The sequence below is a fragment of the Aedes aegypti genome, chromosome 1, assembly GCF_002204515.2.
Source record: "Aedes aegypti strain LVP_AGWG chromosome 1, AaegL5.0 Primary Assembly, whole genome shotgun sequence".
NCBI classification, from domain to species: Eukaryota; Metazoa; Arthropoda; class Insecta; order Diptera; family Culicidae; genus Aedes; species Aedes aegypti.
The window spans coordinates 73,504,102-73,529,559 of record NC_035107.1 but is presented as its reverse complement, the minus strand read 5'-3'; the positions used below and the strand labels follow the sequence as shown (position 1 = coordinate 73,529,559).

Sequence of the window (25,458 nt, the reverse complement as noted above, 5' to 3'; positions counted from 1 at the left end):
TGAGCAATCAGTTCGATGCTCTAGACAAATTTTCCGAACACCAAATCGAAGCAGCCTCTAGCCCAGGCTCTTTGATTCAAGCGAGGAAGCAAAGAGTGCCGCCTATCGTGATCAGTTGTTCCGAATTTGGGGGATTTAGGCAGGAGATCTTGAACTCCATTAGGGGAATCAAGGTTTCCTTCCAAATCTCAAAGAAAGGAGACTGTCGCGTTTTGCCGGAAACTCTTAACCTTCCAGTCGTCGCGTGATTGACCACCGCAAGAACCACCACGTCGGTGTTGTGGACGAAAAGCGAGGTTTTTTTTATCAGTGTTGTACAAAATACAACAGCGTGACGACCGAAGTGTTAAAGATCGCGAACTTCTTCTCAAACATCTTGAAAAGAAGAAGCACAATTTTTTACTTATGACGACAAAACTGAACGTTTGTTCAAAGTTGTCTTGAAAGGTCTCTCAAGTGACTATAAGTCACCTGAAGAGATCAAAAATGGAATAAAAGAAATACACCCCAACCTCTTTTTACGACCGTTATCGGGGGAGGGGTCGTAAAAAAAAATCGGTCGTAAAAAAAATCAGGGTCATAATTATGTCTTTGAAAAATGCAACGTCTAGATGCGGAAATACTGATTCGAGATATTCGGCAAAGTTGCAGCATGGGTTGAGAACTTTCCAAAATGTCCGTTCAAGTTTTCATATTTTGGTAATAGATGGCAACACTGCTCGATTGTTATCAAAAGAGCCAATTTTATGGGGGTGTGATATGCAAATGCCAAAAAAATTTAGAGATAACGATACCGAATGTTCACCAAAATTGAACGAAGTGTTGCGTGCCATACAGTCGGCCGAATCACAAATGTTCATGTGGCTGGCAACACTGTTTAAGAAGAATAAAGTAAAGATCAAAACCATCAAACTTGAGCGGAACAGAAAAATATAATGCTTAGCTATATAGCAATACTCTTCAACTGTAATCCAGTTTTTCATGAAGGGTTCAAATTTTGTTCGTAGCTGGCAACACTGCTGAGGTGAAATTGCGCCACCAGGAAGAACAAGTGTGCATGCAACTATTGTTTTGCGGATATCTCAGGATCCTGACCACTTAGAAAGATGGCATCTTCGGCAAAGTTGTTCAGTAGCTCAAGGACTATTATTATAAAAGCTATGAGATTCAAAATTTTGCCACCAGGCGGCGCTTGTGAGCATAAAACTTTTGTTTTGCGGTTATCTTAGGATCCTGACCACTTAGAAGATGACGTCTTCGGCAAAGTTGTTCAGTAGCTCAAGGACTATCATTATAAAAGTTATGAGATTCGAAATTTTGCCACCAGGCCGCGCTAGTGAGCATAGAATTTTTGTTTTGCCTATAGTTCAGGATCCTGGCCACGTAGAAAGATGGCATCTTTGGCAAAGTTGTTCAGTAGCTCTAGGACTATCATTATAAAAACCAAGAGATTCGAGATTTTGCCACCAGGCGACGCTAGTGAGCATAGAAGTTTTGTTTTCCCGATAGCTCAGGATCCTGACCACTTAGAAAGATGACGTCTTCGGCAAAGTTGTTCAGTAGCTCAAGGACTAGCATTATAAAAGCTATGAGATTCAAAATTTTGCCACCAGGCGGCGCTTGTGAGCATAAAACTTTTGTTTTGCGGTTATCTTAGGATCCTGGCCACTTAGAAAGATTGCGTCTTCAGCAAAGTTGTTCAGTAGCTCAAGCGCTATCATTATAAAAGTTATGAGATACGAAATTTTACCACCAGACAGCGCAAGTGAGCATAGAATTTTTGTTTTGCGGATAGCTCAGGATCGTGACCACTTAGAAAGATGGCGTCTTCGGCAAAGTTGTTCAGTAGCTCAAGGACTAGCATTATAAAAGTTATGAGATTCGAAATTTTGCCACTAGGCGGCGCTAGTGAGCATAGATTTTTTTTGTTTTGCGGATAGCTCAGGATCCTGGCCACTTAGAAAGATGACGTCTTCGGCAAAGTTGTTCAGTAGCTCAAGGACTAGCATTATAAAAGCTATGAGATTCAAAATTTTGCCACCAGGCGGCGCTTGTGAGCATAAAACTTTTGCTTTGCGGTTATCTTAGGATCCTGGCCACTTAGAAAGATGGCGTCTTCGGCAAAGTTGTTCAGTAGCTCAAGGACTATCATTATAGAAGCTAAGAGATTCAAAATTTTACCATACTTATTTTATTTATACTGCTCTTGTTTGCTTATTGGGTGTATGTTATTTTAACGATCGATAACAAACAGACAAAAACTATCACATAAAATTGCTCCAAATAATATCACAATTGCTTGTCATTTTTCTTACAAGACATTTGCCACACAATTCCCTTCGCGGGAAGAGTGGACGTCTGGCTATTTGGAAAGAAATATATCAAACAATATAGTAGGTATGTTACACTGATGGCTCCCTCCTTGAAGGTAGGTGCTGGTGTATTGACAATTCGAGTGACAATTAGAAGTTCGGCAGTCAAAACTTCGGCGAAGTACGGCGTCGGCATTCTAATTTAGTGCTTCGCCGAAGCATAAGGCCTTTTGGTGCGTCATCACAAAATGGCTTCTTCCAAAATCATTAACATATTGTTATGATAGTATTGGTATTTGCAACATCGATGAAATATAACTGCTTATCACCTGATTTAATGGATTATTTATGCGAAGAAAAATGCTTCAGGTGGTATTTCAATATTTAATCAACACTTTCAGGTACAGCATTATCAATGTGGCGACAATATACATGAGATTTATATTCTCAAAAAAAATCTCCGATTTTATGCCGCATTTCATTGCCTCACACAACTACACTTGTAAATAGAAGGTGCTTACCTTTTCCATTGTAATTCTGCAGCAAACATTTGTGTTTTGGATTTCATATTGCGTTCACTACACTTCCACTAAACAAATCTTTCATTCATTTCCCTTAAAGGAACACATTTCAAACGGGAATCAAATATTTATAAAGTTTTATCAACCGCAACACTCAAAACTATTATGGCGGTGGTTTTCACTTGCTGCGAATCGACGCCGCCACCGCACACTGAGACATGCCTGTGTTTATAGTCTAAAATATCCAACTTTTTTTCTGTTGTATTAATTTTCAGTGCGGATAGGTTGGGCAAAGCATAGAAACTTGAAATTCATACGTTGTTTGTTTTTCGATTCTCTCAAATTACAAAAACCATCTCTACGAAGCATAAAATCATACCAAGAGTTTATCAGTTTGGACCACCCGAAATAATTGAAAAGCTCCACAGTGCGATGTGTCGGGATGCGTCGGGACGCGTCTATCGTGTGTGCACAATCATCGCGATCGTTGAGCGCAGTGATGTCAGAGTTGCTATCTGTAAAATCATAGCATTTAATGTGAATTGATCACAAAAATCATTAAAATTTTATTAAATCAGTGATCTCGTGATGGAAAACTATTTGCAAAATGATAAGTTTTTATGATATGCAGCAAATGTTCCGAAAACAAGCATATAACAATTGCTAGAAAAAATCTGTCATCAATCACCTGGCAACACCGTCATCCCTTGCAAACATAAACCGTACCGATGCATAACAAAAATATGCGATAAAACCAATTAAAAACAGAGACATTTCGTTGCCCTTCATTAAATTGTAATGTTTTCTTTTGATATGTACGATTGAAGAGTTGATTTTGATTTCCAATACTCGTCAATCTACTAAATTTCCCATGTGTTTACATAAAAATATGCTTAACACAAATGTTATATTTTTGTTTGTTTGTTTTGAAATAATACATGGAAAGGCGACACTACTACTATTACATCAATGATGATTCTAATGATTCTTTGACTTACACGCCGCTTCACCATAAGGAATGCAATTGTCGGCGTAGCACTTCGGTAGAATGCCGACGCCGAACTTCGGCGAACTTTCGTTGATGATATTTCATTTCTCTTATGAACTTCGGTCTAAAGTTAATCTGAATGCACAATATATTCTCGTGAGCTAGGGTAGAAGCACCGGTTTTGGCCATACGCCAGTTGTAGCCATAGTGGATTATACACCGTTTTACATATCTAATCAGCATGAAACCTTTTGTGTTCAGTAGATTACATTCATAGTATAGAGTTACATTTATTTACTCGTACAAATTAATTCAAAACATAAGAAAAACAATTCATTTTCCTTATAATTTTAACTCCCATACACCTAAATTGGCCAGAGCACTCCTAATTTGGCCACTCATGAGTAATCAATGCAATTGGCCAATTTAGAAATCGAAATTAAATCTATGGCCGAAACTGGTTCCGTTGGCCTATATTGACCAACGGGATTTTCAAAGCGAAAAAATGGTTTTAACTCAGTTTTGATATTATACATAGGGTGTCGGTGCCATTAGTGAACTACCTAAACTATAAAAAAACAACAAAATAACGAAAAGCCTTAGCAGAGATCTTTTGGCGTCAACAGAAAGATTTCAACCTCTACTATATGGGAAAAATATAAAAAGAGTGATAAAACTATTTTTTAAACATAAAATCGCTTGAGCCACTATTGGTACACGTGTTCCAGTAGTTGCGCTAGTGCTCCAGTAGTAGACGTTTGGGAATTATACAAGGAATTTTAAACAAAAAGGCAAATTTTTACACAGGTTTAACATTTTTCCCTTTGAACAGCTAATATCTTTCGAATGACGCATTAAGAACATCTCTGGGACTTTTCTTCATTTTTATACATCCGTTTGAAAAACTGCTTCCATCCGTTGATCCACTACTGGAACACGACGGCAACTATTGGTGCAAGGGAGCAAATTTTTTGCGTAAACTTAATTATTTATATGACTTTCTGATGAAATAAAAAACTGAAATTTGGCAAATCAACTAAACTAGAGGCGATCTATCCACCAAAAATAGCACATGTCGTTTTTATCAAAAAATGTACGTTTTATTCCATAGTCCAATCTACTGGTACATTACAACCATTGGTACCGGCACCCTACATAATATGGATTTAAAGCTTGCATTTGCCAAATTTGTAGTATAAATACGGCTTCCCATTCAATTTTTATTGACATTTTCTTTTAGACTGGCCAAAACCGGTGCTTTTACCCTATGGCTGAATCAGTTTTACTCACTTGGTAGACACTGCACAGTTTTCAGGCGAAGATATTTGCTCTTACTTGTGGAGTGAAATCAGCACTTCAACAGCGCGTAGTAGAGATGGGCAAAAAGATTCGGAGCCGTTCAACAGATCCGGATCACTCAAAAGAACGAGTGATCCGTGGCTCCTTTTTGACGAGAGTCGGTTCATTTGATCAGCACGGATCTGGCAAAAAGTGACCCGGGAGAAGAACGAAACGATTGTTTTCCCCTATTCTACTTCGTTCGTTTCTCGGCTTTATTAAAACGCTTGACACGTGCCTTGCTTTGCGCGCCACGTCACACATGCAAACACAGTTAACTGCAGCTCAGCACTTTTAGCATACACAGCCAAACAACTATTTTGCCCCGCCCATTTACATACAGGCAGAGGAAAGATAGAGAGTGAAGCTCAATTGGGCTTATTCTACGACTGGCGTGAGGTGACAATTGTCGGTGTCGTATAGCGAGGTGACAATTCTCGACTCGAGTGAAGTGACTCGCCGTGCAAATCAAATGGAGAGTCACTTCACTCGAGTCGAGAATTGTCACCTCGCTATACGACACCGACAATTGTCACCTCACGCCAGTCGTAGAATAAGCCCAAATCGGTCGAGTATGTCGTGAGTTTCTGAGGAAGAATCTACGAAAAATGAGAGAGCGACGCATGTCGCGCAGCAGGGAGCAATCCGTTCATTTTTCCGTTCGCACGGTTCAGTTCAGTGTTAAGCCACTGAACCGGTCAAAAGATCCGGTTCACTAAAAGGAGTGATTTGGATCGGAACCGTTCACTGAAATGAGCCGTTTTGCCCATCTCTAGCGCGTAGTGGGTAAAGTCATATTCTGTTCAGATAGTCAGGCTGCTATCAAAGCTCTTGCTTCGGCCAACTCAAAATCGAAGCTTGTTGTCGCATGTCGAACTCAAGTTGAGGAACTGAATTCAGTCAACCCTGTGAACCTTGCATGGGTACCTGGCCACTCTTCCATCGCTGGAAATGAATTGGCTAATGAGCTAGCTCGCGATGGAGCATCGCATGACTACATTGGCCCTGAGCCAGCTATTCCATTTTCGAAGTGCTGGGTGAAGCTTCAGATCAATTCTTGGGTGGCAATTCAGCCCAAGCAATATTGGAATAGTTTGGAGTCGTGTCGCCATCTTTAATGTAATGGAAAATGAAAAAAACGAACAAAAGATATCGATTTCTTTTACGGTGAAATTGTACCCAGATTTTCGGATTGAATAAGGTATAGAATTTTGAATTTTTCCAGGGCATCTAAACGTTATAGGTATATTTCACCATTTTACATTTAAGTATATGTAGGTTTGACGATGTGGGGGTACCTAATTGTTCCATCTATATAATTATATAATACATAAACATTTTACTTTCTTATCGACGTATATTGTACAGTATCATAGCGGCAAATGAATTGTACGAATAAAAATAAATTTTGTTCAAAAGCAAGTGTATATAAAATAAAAATAACAGAAACGACTACGCATTTTCTACAGAACTGAAAAAGGTGGAGAAAATATAATCCACCGATTCACATATTGGCGCAGTTCTCCCAATTGATAAAGTGAGAACCGAAAGAGGAAACAATACTTTTGGGGTGGTTATTTCCGTTTCCAACCGAGTTCAACAAGCACACAGATGGAGGAATGTGTTTCTAACTTTTTATCCTTTGCTGGTAAATGGTTGCTTAACAGTAAATAGATTTCCGCAAATTTAGAAAATCGGAATATAGTTGTCGATCTTGGCGCGATGCTTCTGGGCCACGCACTCCGCAATCCAGACAATGTTGCGGCACTCCTGCTCCTTCAGCTTCAGATACGAGTAGAACACCCCAAAGTGGAACTGCTGCATGAAGGCATACACGTTCAGCTTGACCTCGTGCTCGTAGAATTTGTCCTCTAGGGTCTTGTCGCCGGGGTTGTTGCCCGATCCGTCGAACAGGGCGGCATACTCGGCGTAGTACTCGGCCACGGCCTTGACCTGCTCGTAGTCATCGGCACGGGCCAGGGCAGCCAAGCCATCCGGATTCATGCGTCCGCAGCGGGGATACAACTTGGCGCGGTCGTCCTTGGACAGCTCGGTGCCGAACGAGTTGATCGTGATGATGATGGCACGGCGATCGGCTTCGAACTGAAAGTAAGGAGATGGTATTGTTAGAGTGAAGAGTGTAGTGCAGAAAGATTCTATAACATTCCCTGGAAAACCACACTCCAGAATCTTATTCCGCAGAGTTTCAATCCCCAGATTTGTACTAGTTTATAATATGCGACATAGGAAATTTAAAACAAGTGTTAACTGAATATGATTCAAATACGATGTTTTGTTAAAATTATTGGGGGTGGTTGAAATGGAACTTCGTCCCTCAGGAAAATTATTGATGGGGGAAAAGACGGTTCGCCATACATAACGCCGTATGGCAAAATAACCAAATGGCTTTATGCCAAGTGACCCAGACCCGTTTGAATATAATAGTTTTCTTAAAAATGATACATTCTGCGAAATGAGACGATTTTTGGAGACTGTTATACTATGCAGCAATGAGTTACTTACCGCCAAGATCTCGCACATCACGTCGGCAGTGGTGCCCCCGATGTTCTTGCAGAACTCGTAGAACGCCTCCAGGTACGCCTTGTACAGCGTGTTACGGATGATCTCGATGTTCATCTCGTCCAGATCCTGCTCGGAGATGCAGTCGACGAAGAAGGGGGCCAGCGGCGTGTCGACCAGGACGGCGTTGTACAACTCGGCCGGAGTGGCGGCCACGTGGATGGCCTCCATCTGCTCGAAGCTGCCCAGCGGGTGGCACTTGGGGATCAGCTCCGAGATCGGGCGCTGGTGCAGAGTACCGGTGATCAGCAGAATGATGTTGTCGATCATGTAGCTGTACGTGATGAAGTCCAGGAAGGTGGACAGCGGTTCCACCGCGTGGTTGCGCATATGCTGGAATTCAATCACAAGCTTCTCGCGCAGCTTGTCGTCGATCACGGAAACCGCCAGCGGTGACGGTTCGTTGGCCAGGAACTGGCCATAATCGGTACCCTGCAGGTGCAGTTTCAAATCTGTGCGGGAAGAGAGGTTTGAAGTGGTTTAGTCATTGTGCATTGAAGTATAGCTAGAGGTTGATAATTTCACGGTGCATTCGAGGCGGAACAAATCTAAGCCGTTTCTAGATCAGGCTTTTCAATTCAAGTAAAGAAGCGAAGAATTTTTACTAATCGCGGTTAGTATTTCCGAATTTGATGGATTAAGCCCAGAGATCTTGAACTCCATTAGGGGAATCAAGGTTTCCTTCCAAATCGCGAAGAAAGGAGACTACAGCCGAGCGGAGTGACTTTGGACCGAGGGGGTAACTTTGACCGATCTTGCTGATTCGTTTTATTCCTTACACACTTTATACATTACACAGCGCAACAAAAATGACATGTTTGCGTGTCTCAAGGATCAAATTAGGTGTCTTTAGTAGATTTGGGGTTGCTGAATCTGATGCCGTTCTCAGAAATTTCCCAGCACGTCACAATTTTTAGCTACAGGTCGCCAAAGTTGTATGAAACATTGATTTTATTGATGTTTACCTAAAATTTAAAGTATATTTTATCAATTTTTTTTGTGATCTTATCCACCAATCATGCAAAAGAGGACCAAAACTTCCATTTTAGATGTATTTTGATTGAAATAGCACGATTAAATTTAGATTAAACCGATTTTTTCAATATGCTTGAAGTCTCCATACAAAATTCTTCGTTTCTTTTACATGGCAAAATACAATACTTTTCTAAACCATCAAAAAATAACTTTTCCGGGTCAAAAGTACTACAAACTTTGATGATAAGTATTGTTATACACATAAAGTTTGAATTCTGTGGCAAATTAAGCAAATAAATTGCCGTACAAGCTGGCAAACTTGCATGCAAGTTGGCTGAAATAGTCATTTTTTGCATTTTCAACAACCAATATCTCAAAAACTAGACGTGCTATGATATTTCTGTAAACGGCAATGGATTCAGCAACCCTTAATTAAGTGAATAGAGGTATTTTGATGCTAGAGACAAAAACGTGTTCCGCAGTGTTATTTATTCAACTTTTTAATGATGTACACACTTTTTAACCATGTACACAATTTGTCTCTAATAAACTTTTTCCAATACAATGTTGGGCACATGTCCTCGAAAATTAATGAGGTGCTCTGCATGATATTCATAACTCATTACCTTCATGGTCTCAAACCCATGTTACACACTTTTGGAATTTCCATCACAAAATTTCATATTGAAAATTGTTTATAAATGAACAAAATATTTAAAATTCGTAAAGTTCTAGCAGTTTGAGCGCTCATTCACGCTGTCTGTCTGCTCATTTCCCTTATTTGATGAATCAAGTATAACACGTAAAATCTCTGATAATTCGCTTGCGATAGGCTAAGGATAGGCCGGGAAACGGCTCTTCTTTTTTTTTAATTTCTTTATTAGTATCATTCCAAACATTACATTCATTATTTCTTATATCTAGGTATTCTGTGTTATTAGACAACACTATCATCCTTATTTGGCAAAACAAATCTAAGATTTTATGAACATTTTGTTAACAACATATTACATTTCATTTGCCATAGCAGTTCAGATTTTTTACAGGTGAGTTCTCGCATAACCTGTGATCTCGCCCTAAAAGCCATTGGTAACCGAGTGTGTAACTCTTTATTTCTAAGGAAATGGATGAACCTGGATGAAAACTAACTATCACCACTGGGAGATAGAGGAAGATCTTCTCTTCATCGTAGCATAGTTGAATAACGTTTAAATCCATTCGTTTGCTCGGTAACAACAAGCCTCTCACTCAGTTACCAATGGCTTTTAGGGCGAGATCACAAGTTATGCGAGAGTTGATTTCACCTGCTTGTAAGAGAAAAAAAAACGTTTTCAATATACTTAACTTAACTTAACCTAAACATATAACGCATTAATCGTGACATTAGAAGATTGTAACGATTTTTGCCTGAAATTATTGATTATTTTATTTGACATTTGTTCCAATGTTTCAACATTGGATATTCTATGTAACTCATTGGTACTATACCAGGGGGGAGCTTCAGAATCATTTTCAAAATTTTATTTTGAATTCTCTGCAGACCTTTTTTCCTGGTATTACAACAGCTAGTCCATATTGGTACAGCATACAACATGGCTGGCCTGAACATTTGTTTGAATATCAAAAGCTTGTTCTTAAGACAAAGTTTTGATTTTCTATTAATAAGTGGATAGAGACATTTTACATATTTGTTAGATTTGGCTTGAATGCCCTCAATGTGATTTTTGAAACTTAAATTCTTATCTAGCATGAGCCCTAGATACTTAACTTCATCTGACCAATTTATTGGAACCCCTCTCAACGTGACAACATGTCTACTTGAAGGTTACAAATAAAGAGCTTTTGGTTCATGTAGGAATATTATTAGTTGAGTTTTGGAAGCATTAGAAGAAATCTTTCATTTTTGCAAGTATGAAGAAAAAATATCCAAACTTTTTTGCAATCGACTACAGATGACAAGTAGGCTTCGTCCTTTGGCGGAGAGGCCTGTGTCATCTGCAAACAAGGATTTTTGACATACCTGAGGTAGCTCAGGTAAGTCAGATGTGAAAATATTGTATAATATTGGTCCCAAAATGCTGCCTTGAGGAACACCAGCTCTTACAGGAAGTCTTTCAGATCTGGAGTTCTGATAATTAACCTGAAGCGTACGATTTGACAGATAACTTTGAATTATTCTAACAATGTATGTTGGAAAATTAAAGTTTTTTAATTTTACGATCAAACCTTCATGCCAAACACTGTCGAATGCTTTTTCTATGTCTAGAAGAGCAAGACCAGTAGAGTAGCCTTCAAATTTGTTGGAACGGATCAAATTTGTTACACGTAAAAGTTGATGAGTGGTCGAATGTCCATGGCAGAATCCGAACTGTTCATTGGCAAAAATTGAATTTTCGTTGATGTGGGCCATCATTCTGTTCAAAATAACCTTTTCAAAAAGTTTACTGATGGAGGAAAGCAAACTGATTGTACGATAGCTAGTAGCTTCGGAAGCATTTTTGTCTGGTTTTAAAATTGGAACAACTTTAGCATTTTTCCATTTGTCAGGAAAATATGCTACTTGAAAATATTTGTTGAATATATCAACTAAAAATGATAAGCTACTTTCTGGAAGTTTCTTGATGAGGATGTAGAAAATTCCATCATCGCCAGGAGCTTTCATATTTTTGAATTTTTTAATAATAGTTCTCACTTCTTCCAAATCAGTCTCAAAGGCATTTTCGAAAACGTTCTCTTGATTGAGAATAGTTTCGAAGTCCTGAGTAACTTGATTTTCAATTGGACTAGTAAGTCCTAAATTAAAATTGTGCGCACTTTCAAACTGCATAGCAAGTTTTTGAGCTTTTTCGCAACTAGTTAGAAATAATTTGTTTTCCTCTTTCAATGCCGGTATTGGCTTCTGAGGTTTTTTCAAGATTTTAGATAATTTCCAAAAGGGCTTAGAGCCAGAGTCCAATTGAGAAATTTTATTTTCAAAAGTTTTGTTTCTTAAATCTGTAAAACGTTTCTTGATTTCTTTCTGCAAATCCTGCCATATAATTTTCATAGCAGGATCACGAGTGCGTTGAAATTCTTCTCCTCACGTTTTTAAGACGGATCAAGAGTTTAAGATCATCGTCTATAATCACGGATTCAAATTTTACTTCACATTTTGGAATTGCGATGCTCCTGGCTTCAACAATGGAATTTGTTAAAGTTTCAAGAGCATTGTCAATATCAAGTTTAGTTTCTAAAGAAATGTTAACATCAAGATTAGAGTCAACATACGTTTTATATATATTCCAGTCGGCTCGTAAATAATTGAAAGTGGAGCTGATAGGATTGATAATCGCTTCTTGGGATATTTGAAATGTAACAGGGACATGATCAGAATCAAAATCTGCATGAGTAACTAATTGGCTACAAAGATGACTAGAGTCGGTTAAGACCAAATCAATAGTAGAAGGATTTCTAGAAGAGGAAAAACATGTAGGGCTATCAAGGTATTGAATTGAGAAATATCCTGAAGAGCACTCATCAAATAAAATTCTGCCGTTGGAATTACTTTGAGAATTATTCCATGACCGATGTTTGGCATTGAAGTCACCAATGACAAATTTTTTTGACTTATTGCGAGTAAATTTACGCAAGTCAGTTTGGAGCAAATTAACTTGCTGTCCAGAGCACTGAAAAGGCAAATAGGCAGCTATGAAAGTATATTTACCAAGCTGTGTTTCAACAGAAACACCTAAAGTTTCAAAAACTTTAGTTTCAAATGACAAAAACAGTTGATGTTTTATACGCCTATGAATTATGATTGCAACTCTCACATGCCCCATCAAGTCGATCATTACGATAAACAAAAAAGTTAGGATCTTTTTTTAGTTTGGATCCAGGTTTTAAATAAGTTTCGGTAATAACTGCTATATGCACGTTATTAGCTGTGAGAAAATTAAACAGCTCGTCCTCTTTACCGTTCAGAGAACGAGCATTCCAATTTAAAATATTTAAATTATTATTTGGATCCATTAGAAAAACGTAATCCAATAACAATTTTATTTGTAAATTTTACACCTACTTGGACTGCTTCAGTCATATTGGTGGCTTTGAACATTGCATCAATCATTAGATTCAATTGTTCAGTTAGAAAACTAAAATCAGAGGCAGACATATCACTTGAAGTGGGTACATTATCTGATAAATTCCCATTATAATTTTCGGTAGACGAAGAAGTGGAGTAGGAGTTACCTGTGGCGGTAGGGTTTTTTCCATTTGATTAGAAACAAGTAGAATGGGTACTCATAGTACGAATAGGGGAGGAGTTCAAATTACCTGCTACGATATCGGCATAGGATTTACCGTGGGTAGATACATTCGAATTTGAAAGATTCGAACGGCTACCCGACGGATTAAAATTAGTTTGTGAATGAGCATGATTATGATCTTCCTGGTGGGTATGATTCCTAATCAAGAGATCGTTAACTGAAAAATGAGCATTGTTCGATACTCTACCAGGCAAATTCCGGAAACGATCGTTATCGTAACGGATATTATCTTTCATCTGCCTGGCTCGAGCCTCAATGACTCTTTTGCGTGAAAGGCAATTCCAAAAATTGGACTTATGATTAGCCCCACAATTAGAGCATATGAACTTGGTGGTATCTTCCTTCACTGGACAGACGTCCTTGGCGTGAGAAGAACCTCCACAAATCATGCATTTAGCATCCATGCGACAATTTTTTGTACCATGACCCCACTTTTGGCACCGACGGCACTGAGTGGGGTTCTGGTAATTTCCTCCAGGTTTCTGGAAATGTTCCCACGTCACACGGACATCGAACAAAAGTTTTGCTTTTTCTAAAGCTTTAATGTTATTTAGTTCTTTTTTGTTAAAGTGAACTAAATAAAATTCTTGAGAAAGCCCTTTCCGAACAATGCCAGATTGGGTTCTCTTTTTCATAATGATTACTTGGACTGGAAAAATTCCAAGTAAATTATTTATTCCATTTTTGATCTCCTCAGGTGACTTATAGTCACTTGAGAGACCTTTCAAGACAACTTTGAACAAACGTTCAGTTTTGTCGTCATAAGTAAAAAAATGTGCTTCTTCTCTTCAAGATGTTTGAGAAGAAGTTCTCGATCTTTAAGAGTTTCCGGCAAAACGCGACAGTCTCCTTTCTTTGCGATTTGGAAGGAAACCTTGATTCCCCTAATGGAGTTCAAGATCTCCTGCCTAAATCCCCCAAATTCGGAACAACTGACCACGATAGGCGACACTCTTTGCTTCCTCGCTTGAATCAAAGAGCCTGGGCTAGAGGCTGCTTCGATTTGGTGTTAGGAAAATTTGTCAAGAGCATCGAACTGATTGCTCATTTCGATACAATTATTCATTTCACTCTTGGAAGAAAGTTCGCATTCCTGAGAAACGCCCTTTCTTCCATTCTTGCCACGTTTAGTGACAGTTTTAAATCCCACTTTTTTGGAAAGAAGTTGTGAATTCAGAGATTCACCCTTCCTTTTGTTTGTTGTTGATACCGTGTTTAGTTAATAAACGAAAGAAGACGTGACCTTCGAGAGGTTTTTTTCCCAAGACGGTGTCCAAGAAGGATTACCACCGCTAGCTTTCGCCAACGGGTCCAACGTAAAATCGAAGGCACGGGTCCAAACAAGGATCGTAAAGGGATCAATAGTAGAAAAAATAGTACTGAAAAGTACCGTTTTAAATTTTAGCTCTGAAAAGTACTGTTTTTGTAGCACTGAAAAGTACTGTTTTATTGCTTTAGGTAGTTTTTAAGAAAACTTCCAAGAGCAGAGAGAATTCGTGTACGCACAGCACGAAGGTACGATGCGCACTGGGAAACGGCTCTCGATTTACTGCATAAGGTACTAATATAATAGTACTCAATGTTACTTATATGCTAAATGTTTTACTGTACTTTGAGTTTCTGAGGAGACAAAGTTTATAAAGTGCAGCATTAGCTACCAAAATAACGTTTTTGCGGCCTGTCTATATTATACATTTTGGACACCCTCATGTGCATATAAATTGAGCAGGGGTGTTGTCTCAATTTTCATACAATGGTTTCTTAATATGACGGTTATAACATAAAGTTTTAAGAGTCTAAATGTGAAATATGCGTCTTTTCGCTTATTGGCTGTGTAAACCACAATCTATTTTTGGCATTACCTGATTTATGTCTTACACACCAATTTAAGATTTTAGGCGGATTAGCTGTAATTTTAGATATATTTCATCTCATTACCACCTTAAAACTTTTTATGAATGTCAATTTTGAGCGCCATTATTGCATTCTATCATTGTCCTTGAAATGTACATCCTCTTGCATTTGTAGGTTTCACGGATGATTTGTTGATATTATTTACAGTTTCCCGATATAGCATCGATATAGCTTTGCGGAACAACATAAACTGCATCCTGCTGCCGAACTTCCAGCTGCAAGTCATCGGGGCCGTTGGTGTTCTGGTGATAAACTCCATCGGCCCAATTAAAATCATCGCGGCGTACTGCCCGAAGCAAGTTACCATCAACGACGGAACATCGATGGCCCTAAAACAAGAATTCATCAAGCAGACTCGGCGGCAGGGGCAGTGCATCCATGGGGAAATACCCAGCGTAACAGAAATGGCCTCATCCTACAATGGGACCTGGAGGAAGGCCACTACACCATCCTGAGCTCGGATGTACCCACCCGCCTGAGCCGGTCCGGGCCCACTCAACCATCGATGTGTCCTGGTTGAGAACCATTGATTACCGAAACCCATGAACATAAACAAACCCAAAGGCCATCCGCCTCAAACTGATCAATGCACTCGAAAAGTGCAAGAGAATGAAATTACATCCATATGCGACAATTGTAGCCCATCGCTAAGTCGCTATCTATCCATTCTTCCTCTGCCCCGCGTGCGGTCTGAACAAAAAGCACATGCGAACCAAAAGGTTTCAAATTGCGCAGCCTGGTTGGTCCGAGAGTTCGCCAAAATTAACTGACTCAGTATTCTATATTTCGGCATACCACCTCCAGCTGTCTCGTTTTACCATACATAGCTGTTCAAATGTAACCAAACTATATAAATCGATGTAGCACAACACAGATGTCTTCCTGACCAACATGGACGGATCTCCCAGCCTGTCATTCATTAGGACCTCAGCTCGGACCACCCGGTGGTGTCCGAAGTTAATTCCCTGGTCAACCGACATCGAGTCACCCGGCGCAACTACCTGTCGCAACTGGGATCGATTCCAACGGTGTGTCAACGTCAACATCGGATACGAGGCTCCCCTGGCGTCCTTTGAAGACGTGACTCGGCAGCTGCAGAACATCGAAGAGGCCATCTCCGTGGCACGAGAGCAGCACGTAACAACATCTGGTCAGGTGAGCAAAACCCTTTCTGTCAACCCAGTTATCAAGATCTCGTTCGAGTTGGTGATCACTCCTGACGAATTGCTAGCCTATGTCAAAACATCCAAAAACATCAAGGCCCCAGGTTTCGACAACATCTTGAACTTGGAGCTCAAGCAATTGAGTCTCCAGTTCTTTCAACATCTGGCACTTTTCAATCAGTGCCTCCGACTCTACTTCCCCTCGTCGTGGAAGTCAGCAAAAGTCATCCCCATCAGGAAACCTTGGAAGAATCCTTCTTCGTCCAAAAGCTATCGACCCATCAGCCTTCTCTCAGGGTTATCAAAGCTTTTTGAAAAAGCGATAAACAGACGACAGCTTTCGGCAGCCGATCAAAACAACATCTTACTCGAGGAACAGTTTGGCTTTCGACGCGGTCGTTCAACCGTGCACCAACTGACTCGAGTAACCAACATCCTCAGGCGGAACAAGTCCCTCGCCAAATCCTCCGCAATGGCGTTGCTCGATGTTGAAAAAGCATTCGACAACGTCTGGCATGACGGCCTGGTGTACAAGCTGCACCGCTGCAATCTTCCCACCTATTTGGTGAAAATCATCAAAAACTATCTGTGTGACAGGACGTTCAGGGTTTCCCTCAATGGAGTCAACTCAGACCCTCTCAACATCCCCGCAGGTGTTTCACAGGGAAGTATTTTAGGCCCTCTACTATACAAACTATCACCTTGGACATTCCTCAGCTCCCTGAAGGCGGCTCTCTATCGCTGTTCACTGACGACATCTCAGTCGTCTATTGCGGTAGATACACAAGAGCGTTAACATCTCGACTACAGATAGACCTGAATGTCTGGCCAGATTACTTGAACAGCTGTATCTGTATCATAGATCTGTTTCAACGCGGCGAAGACCGAGGTCATCCTCTTCCCCTATTCCCAATCCCCCAGACTTGTTCCGGCTGAGGATTGTAAAATCAGCCTCGGTGGATTAACGGTGGAATGGTCTGATGTGGCCGACTACCTTGGTTTAAAGTTAGACAGCAAGCTTCTCTTCAGACAACAGGTTGACAAAACGGTCACCAAATGCACCCTTTGCAGTTGCCTAAAATTTTATGGCACATAATACACACAGGTAATAAAGCAAAATCTAGAATGCCGTGAAAAGTGTACTGCGATCTGTCAAACTTGAGTACCTTTTGCAGTACTAGAAGTGGTACCCAATCTGAACCCGAGTGGGACGCACTTGCTATGGACCGATGCACGAGTTCACTAATTTGACGTTTGAGCGGTGCCTAATTCACTGGTTTCCATGGTCACATAAATAACACGGCACCGCTAAAACGTCAAATAGTGAACTCGTGCATTGGTCCATACCTACTGATCAACCGAAAGTCAACCTTGTCTCTGAAGAGCATGCTTGCTGTTTACAAACAGGTCATTCTTCCGGTCATAAAATATGGTGAACCAATATGAATTTAATAATACAAAATGCTCTGAGGTCAATTTTTGAATGAACACGGTAAGTGACGCATCGATGGAAAGAGCAGAACAGAGCATCGGTGGAAAAAGCGGGACAGAGCAGCAGCAGAAGCACTAGTGAGCAGAATGTGATGGCAACAACAGACACTGCGCTTCGACAGCGAGTAAGCGGGTGGCACTGGCACTGCCCTCTGTTTGTCGGAGCGTAGAGAAAAAAAAACAACAGAACATGGCGTGCAGTGAGGTTTTAAGAATTTTCTCACTTGTTACCGTTGGGGCATAAAATCCAAAATCATGCCGAATAAAAAGAAAAAGTCAGTAAGGTTTGGTTCCCTTAAATTATGATTATCATACATATTCAAGTTATTGAACATATGAATAATACATATGAATATGAATAACATACAATTCTATGAAAAGCTTCTATTTTCAATGGAAGATCTTTAAGGTTACTATTTTTATCAAAATTGTCTTCAAAATCTCATGTTTCCTTATTCTGATTGCAGTGAACCCTGATGCAAAATTCTACAGGCGCCAGAGAAAATGTGGGCCTCGTGGCCGTGCGGTTAGTGTCGTCAGACATTTAATCGCATCGTGTCATGGGGTGCAGGTTCGATTCCCGCTCCAGCCATTGAAACTTTTCGTCAGGAATGTTTCACGGTTGTACCACTGGAGCATGCTTGTCCGTTGTCTAGTGTTAAGTTACAGTCTGTGCAGCTAAATGGCTGAAGACGGTGTCCGTGTCTTTTTTTTTTTAATTTCGAAGCCTATAACGCGGCCGTTCAGCAGGTTCTTCACAAATTTCGTCTCACATGTCTCGAAAAACTTCAAGAAATCTTCTAGTGATTTGTCGAGAGATTTCACCTGGAATACTTTCAAAGACTCATAGAGGAATCTCTCTAGAAATTCTAGAGATTCCTCTTCCAATTCTCCCAGAAATTCTGTGAGCAAATTTTCACAGGATGCTTGGAGGATTTCTCCAGAGTTTTCTCCAGGAAATCTTTGCGCACTCCAACGATACTACTTCCAGTAATTTTCTTAGGGATTACCCCGATTTTTTCCAAAGAATTCCTTCAGGTATTTTTTTTTTACTAATCCTTCAACGGAATTCTGCAGTTGTTACTCAAGAAGACTTACAACGATTTTATGAAAATGTTCGAAACGTAAGAAGGATATACTAAGAAAATCGATGTAAGAATCACCGGATGAAATCCTGAAGGGCTTAAAGCTCATTTAGAAAATATCTGAAAGAGTTTTTGTAGAATTTCCTGATGAAATCTCTCAGTTTATTTATATGGCTACCCTTAAAAAATCCAGAGAGATATTCGAAACAAAATTCTTGGAGGAATTTATGAGGAAAATTCTTGGAGGAATTTCACGGGAAATTATCACTTAATGAATTCTTAGAGAAAATCATTAAGACAAACATACAGTAATACGAGCAGTAATATTGTCATAATGTCACGAGAAATTCAAAAAAAAAAAATGTTTGGCCTGATTCTATGATGTAGTTGAACTCTAATCTTCTGGTTCCTATTAGGTTAAGTTTTGTTTTTCTGTTTTCTGTTTGGGCCATTTTCGGTCTCTTGTCGGTTCCTAACTGGGCTTTTTTGTTCTCTTTTTTAAACTAGAGGTTTATTAAGTTTCTATATTCAAGTCACGTAACTACTACCAGCCATGCAGTTTTATGGATAGTCATTTTCTAAAAAAAATAATAATAATCAAGCCGTGATCTACTTGATCTACAGATATTTAAATTGCATTCGAACCAAGTCATACAATTCGTTGAGAAAACTTTTGTTAAAGTTGGAAAAGTCACGTTAGAAAATCGGTAGGAATTGAAGCAGAAGGATGGCCTGTACTTATCTGTCTAAATTGTTTTTAACTGTTTCTTAATCTTCTTGTTTGTCGTCAAGTCAACCAATTCCCATTCTAAATGCTCATACATTTTGTTTTAATAATTTTATTTGAGTTGATTTAGCCTTAATTTCGCCTATTATTCAAAATTTATGGAAACCCCTTGAATCCTTCAAATCATGTGATACGATTCCAAAAACTATGTGCTATTACATTGATACTAATTATTCGTAAAAATCTATCTACATAAATAAAAATGCAATGGTGTTTGTGACGAAATAGATTGAGAACGAGTCAAAGGATTCACCTGATTTTTTTACAATATGATTTTTGAAGTGTTATGACGTGTTTGTGTGTACAATAAGTCGAAGGATTTCATGGGAAAATTAAGATAAACTGGAGAAGAAAATTGGCACTTTTAAGTAGAATTTTATTTAGCATTTTCAAACAGCCTACTGCATGACAAAACAAGGTTTGTCTGGTCAACTAGTTCAACTACAATTATTTTTGTCGAGATTTGTGGGGCTCCTAAAATGTGGGGGCCCGGGGGCCATGGCCCCCTCGGCCCCCCCCGTAAATGCGGCCCTGCTTAAATCTATATTAAACTTAAACTATGTATGTACTAAAAAGTAATTGAAACTTAAAAGAAATCTTTACAAGATGCATGCACACTTAATATGTTAGTAGAAATAAGTAAAATTATTAAAAAGAAATCATAATTGTTAAACAGAACAAAATTTGTAAAACACATTTAGAACATAGAGCTTAGGGGCTGTCCATTAATTATGTAAGGGTTTATGGGGGGAGGGGGGGTTTGAGATTTCTTACGCGCTATACAATTTATATTTAATTTTCATACAAAAAATCTAACCATGGGGGGAGGGGGGGTTGAAAAACCCCGAAAATTGTCTTACGTAATTAATGGATCGTCCCTTAGTGACATTTGAACACACGTAGACTAGCATACGCTCGTCATACACAGTTTGTTTTTGTTTTCCTCAAATAAACTTGAACACGCTTTCGAGACTCATCAGAATGCATATGGAAATATTACCCAATTTGAAAAATTTACACCCGGTTTCTGGGTGTTTTTCTAGACTGAGTGCATATTGTTTTCCTCTAAGGTTCACAACTACATCTATATTAGGGCACTCATACCATTGGGCGTGATAACCACTATTGCACACAACACAATAAAAACTGCTGCAGGGGAAACTTTCGAGGAGTTGTCGCGAGTTGAGGAAACGACTGGCAAAAAGTGATGAAAAATGGAATTTGGTATGGAAAGGGTAGGCTACTGGGGAAATTAAAAAGCTGGCTCGGTCTCTTTCTATAGTGATAGCCAAAGTTGTAAGACGCTAGAGTTCAGCTAAAGCCTCTTCAAAAGCTGATATTAAACTTTTAATAAATACCTTCAGTGGCAGTAAAATAATTGATACACCGCATCTACACGGTTAAGAGAACCACGACCCAATAGCGCTTAGCTTATTCCAATTTGGAAGCGCCCAGCTGAAATTAGGACCAGCTACCGCCGAAGAAGTCGAAAAATCGCCCATTGTCGGTCGAAGGCCATTCCCGATTAGAGTTTAACCCTCGAGGACCCGACGTCTCGTAAGAGTGGAGCAGCCACGTACCACCTCCTCGCCTCCATTCTGCCTCCCAAAAGCAACCCACTGACCCCAATAGCAGCAACAGTAAGCGCCGGCCGGCCATCTCATCGAATAACACCCACACAGCCCACACAGATTTGTGAGTAACACCGTAATAAAATAGTGAAATTCATTTAGAGTATTTTCTTTTATTGAGCTCTTGGTTAGCCTCTCGAAAAGCCGATCCTGAGAGCAAAAAGCTCACGCTCTAGCTCGCCGGTACTCAGGTCTTGCTGAGGGGTCATCCGACTCCCAAATCACGCACTGCAGCCGTCGTTAAGAAAAAGTGGCGAAAGCTACTCTGGTCACGACACAAAGCAGTACAATCCGAATGACATTGCATCTGATAATATCGGTGAAATCGCGAACAACTGGATCACGACAAATTTTGCAGGTGACATAGCACCATCAGCCGAATCTGTTTTGACGTTAACTACGTCTTACGGCAATATACTGGGTGTCAAATGAAAATCTAAAATCTTGCGACCGTCACGAAATTATGTAAGATTTCAAATACGAATAACGATACGAATTTATCGGTAGATTTTCAATATTTTCCCACAAATCGGTCGGAAATTTATACAACATTTTACTAAAATGGAGAAAACTCTTGATTTTTAACGATAGACTGTCGAAAATTGGGAAAATGTCGACGCCTTTCTTACGCAACCAAACTCGTTCATATTGTCTTCCACGATTCTTTTGAATTGGGAAGCCCACTATAAAGGAGACCATTTTCAGCTTCTTCGCTCATTCTTCTTTTGATGTTAACTACATCTTACGGCAATATACAGGGTGTCAATTAAAAATCTAAAATGTTGGGATCGTCACGATATTATGTTAGAGTTTGAACTAAAGGAAGGCTGCAACTATGAAAATCGCCTAAAATTCAATTGTAATTGTAATTGTAATTGCTCGATCCACACCCTGGCAGACATCCGTCCGCCTATCTAGACACGGGCTAGGTGAGGACCTACCAAGCCTCCCCCGTTAACATGTCCTATACCGTTTAGCACACCGGGATCTTCCACAAGCAGGCGCCGGTATTTAAAGCGGTCCCACAAGTTTCAGATACATTAAATAGATATAGTCCCTCTGGCACTGAACCGAATAGCGCCCTCCACATCATCACCAGCACTGCCCATCCCGCGCGCCAACAAAATGCCGGAAGTAGCGTGCCGTGTAGCACATCAGATGTTTTACACAGCACACCACCTCCGACACCATGCTCAACGTACAGCAAAGACAGCGCTGATAAAAAGCGGAATGCGTCATTCGATTCAGTACCAGAGGGACTATAAATGTAACGAAGAGGAAATGAAAAAGATAGTAGAGATGGTTTGGCTGTTGGATTGCTGAAACGAGAAGAAATAAATAAAGTTATTACGTTAAAACGTGGTTTTTATAGTTAAATAAATGTATCGATAGTTTCTCATCTGTTTCTTTTCCGTATCGTAGTTGCGTCGATTATATCCAACTCGAGTTTTATCGTCTCCGCTCGGGCAATGAGGACCGCGATGAAATGAAAATATAAAAATATGAGCATTAGTGTTTATCTATTATTTAATGTGGTTCTCATTTGCTTTCCAATACCTAAGTAACATGTGAACTCTGCCTCTATCAGAAAACTCTAATAAATTATAATTTATCCTCCTACACTTCCCTAACACAAAGTATCTCTATTAAATAAAACATTTACAAGTGCAAAAGCGCAAATAATAACCAAACAAATACCCCAAAATTCTTTCTCATTGTACGACAAACATTTCAAAACAATTACGAAATGCTAAAATTCAACAATAACTACCCTCAACAAAACTTTCATTCAATCACCCTTAAAATACCTACACAGTCATCAGTAGACCTTGCACTATAATAACCTCCTAATATAACGCAGAGCTAAAAATGCTCTCTTGCGTTACACAATCTAAACAAGAAGCCATTTTCAAATACTTCCCATAATTTGTGCGCGGCAAAACAGATTCCACTTTCTACATAATGTAACCCAGCATGAACAGCTGCCCAACTCTCCAGATCTGCGCCCTCCAAGTTCCAAGGTGCTGCTGCCTTACGTTGAAAACTTCTTTCCTCAAAGTCTGTCTATCAATTCCGAACTCTATTGCATTCTACCATACCAATCAGACCCTATTCCTGACTAGACACAAAGTCATAACCCCAATGTGATGGATTTACCCAGTAAATCCACAACCTTGTCATAACCCCTTTTACGTTAAGCAATCCTCGAGAGTCATCCATATTGATGCTTGGCAAAAAAAATATAGGTGTCAGTATTCAATCCACAAATTCCAAATTACACCACATTACGTTGGTCCGTTTGGCGTCGCCGGTGGATACCTGTTCTGGCATTCGTTTCTTTCAAATTTTACTTCTGTCCTCCCACTTTATCCATACGAATGTTGACGAATCACGATAATCTGAAGATCGTGACCAGAACGGAGGTAGGATTTATCACTAGGGACCAACTACCACCAAAATCGCCTAAAATTCAAATGTAAAAAATCACTTGGTGTAGTTAACGTCATGCGGTCGTGTCTTGTACACAACCCCTCTGATTTTCCACCGTCCGAAATGCAAAAAACGCGGAACCGAAGTAAACGCTACAGAAAATTCAAAACGCAGCCGCCAGCGCGCACGGCTTACTGCGATTCACTGTAACTGAACTCATATATGGGTTCGTTGTCGATTAAATATCTAATGTCATACTAGAAGCTCTTCGAAAACTCACAGATGTTTAATTAAAGACCTGATAGCGAACAGACGCCAAAATAATAGTGACTTAGTCACTAAAGTCTCTAAAATCATCAAAGAAGTGACCAAATAGTGACTAAAAAGTAACTTCATAACTACAAACATAAGTCCAAATTAAAGGTTCAGAAAAGAAAACATGATGCTTATGGAATGGTGATTGTATGTCACGAGTTGGCTCGACAACGAGTAAACCTATTTACGTGTTTCCTTTGCTGTTGCATTCCTCGAGGGTTGCGAAGTGTTTGTGTTTATGCGAAAAACTCATCGATAAATTTGGAGAAACGAGAAAACAAATTAGACATTTTGCTAAAGCCTACTGGGCAGTACGAAGTATGCCGGGACAACTAGTCAAGAATAAATTCAAGCCATCATGTAAAATAAAGATTAAATTACCTCTAGTAATTCGAAGTATATCTTAACAGTTAATTACTTTAAACGTATACAAGTAATTTAACTGAATTACAATAGTTATGAACATCATCAAGGGACAGAGTATGCTTATGAAAAATCTGGTAAATCTTTTACGGGGCGCTTAAAAGCTAGTCATACGCTTTAATTTTAAATCTCAAATTGCAATCAGTAAAGAGAAGCTCCTGGAAATACAATATTCATCCACTGTGGGGATAGAAATTGTAGTAAAATTCTTTATCATTATTAGTGAGCTTGATCGCCAAATTTTATAAGAGCTTTTTCATATGCCAGAGTTGTGAAACGAAATTCTGAAAAAAATATTTTATGTATTTTTTGGGAAGTTTCAGCAAGAGTTCGAGAGTGAATTTACGATGATAAAGGAAGATTGTTTAGGGAATTCCTGGACGTACTTGTGGAATTTCCGGCAGAATCGAGAATTTGAAAATAGAAGATGGAAAAATCCCAGTAAGAATTTGTGTAAAATTTACCCCTGATATTCCAAATGTAGCTTCGAGCATTATCTATTTTTGATTAACTCTAGAAAAACTGAATCAGGTGATTACTGTGCCATAGTAAATAGAGTGTGATTTTCTATGTTTTATCTTTTTATATCAGTTCTCAAACATAGAAAAAATATCTCCAATTTAACGATTATTGAATATTAACAAGTTTTTAATAATGAAATCCAAGTTTAAATTTTCTCCATCGCTTAGCCCCTCGGCCTAATTCATTGTCGCTCTCGCATACGTAAACCTTCTTCGTATGATAAGGTCATATGATCAACCAAGATGGAATTTTTCACGCAGTACTGTTTTGGTTCAATTTTTCACCTCTTTTCCCGTGAAAATCGCACCCACTCAAATGGGGAACCATTTGAACCGACCGAATACCAGACCCTGGAACAGAATATCGATTATTATTTACCTTCGAGCGTTTCGCACTGGACCAGATTGAGGTAATCCGCCTGCTTGAGGATTCCGCACTTGAAGCCACGGCAAAGGCCCTCCAGGTAGCCACCGTCGATGTTGAACATGAATCCCGGCATCCTTACGATTTCTTCACTTCGCTGTCCACTTTACTTCACTCGGACTCGGATTTGGGAGGTTTCCGTGGGACGATTTTCCTTCCGGGACGAAACTTTTCTTCCTTCCAGGCGAGACGTCGAGTGCGACTTTGCTGAGAGATGCGATTTTCTTCTCTGAAAAGTGTCATATGACTCGCACTC

General features: G+C 39.5%; 1 protein-coding gene across 1 annotated transcript; it reads right to left on the bottom strand.

Annotated features, from left to right (window-relative positions):
* Positions 1 to 6,375: 6,375 nt before the first annotated feature.
* LOC110675318 (V-type proton ATPase subunit d 1) lies at positions 6,376 to 25,458 on the bottom strand. Its single transcript, XM_021839868.1, has 3 exons — positions 25,158 to 25,458; positions 7,683 to 8,191; positions 6,376 to 7,262 (listed from the first exon to the last, which is right to left on the bottom strand). Exons 1-3 carry the CDS (start codon positions 25,276 to 25,278, stop codon positions 6,846 to 6,848), a joined length of 1,047 nt encoding a protein of 348 aa, XP_021695560.1. The 5' UTR covers positions 25,279 to 25,458; the 3' UTR covers positions 6,376 to 6,845.

Bases quoted from the DNA above. Each gene is read 5' to 3' on its own strand.
- LOC110675318 (XM_021839868.1), bottom strand. From the start codon at position 25,278: ATGCCGGGATTCATGTTCAACATCGACGGTGGCTACCTGGAGGGCCTT. The intron at 8,192-25,157 runs GTAAATAATAAT...CTTCCCGCACAG, and splicing joins CCAGTGCGAAACGCTCGAAG to ATTTGAAACTGCACCTGCAG. The intron at 7,263-7,682 runs GTAAGTAACTCA...CCTTACTTTCAG, and splicing joins TGATGTGCGAGATCTTGGCG to TTCGAAGCCGATCGCCGTGC.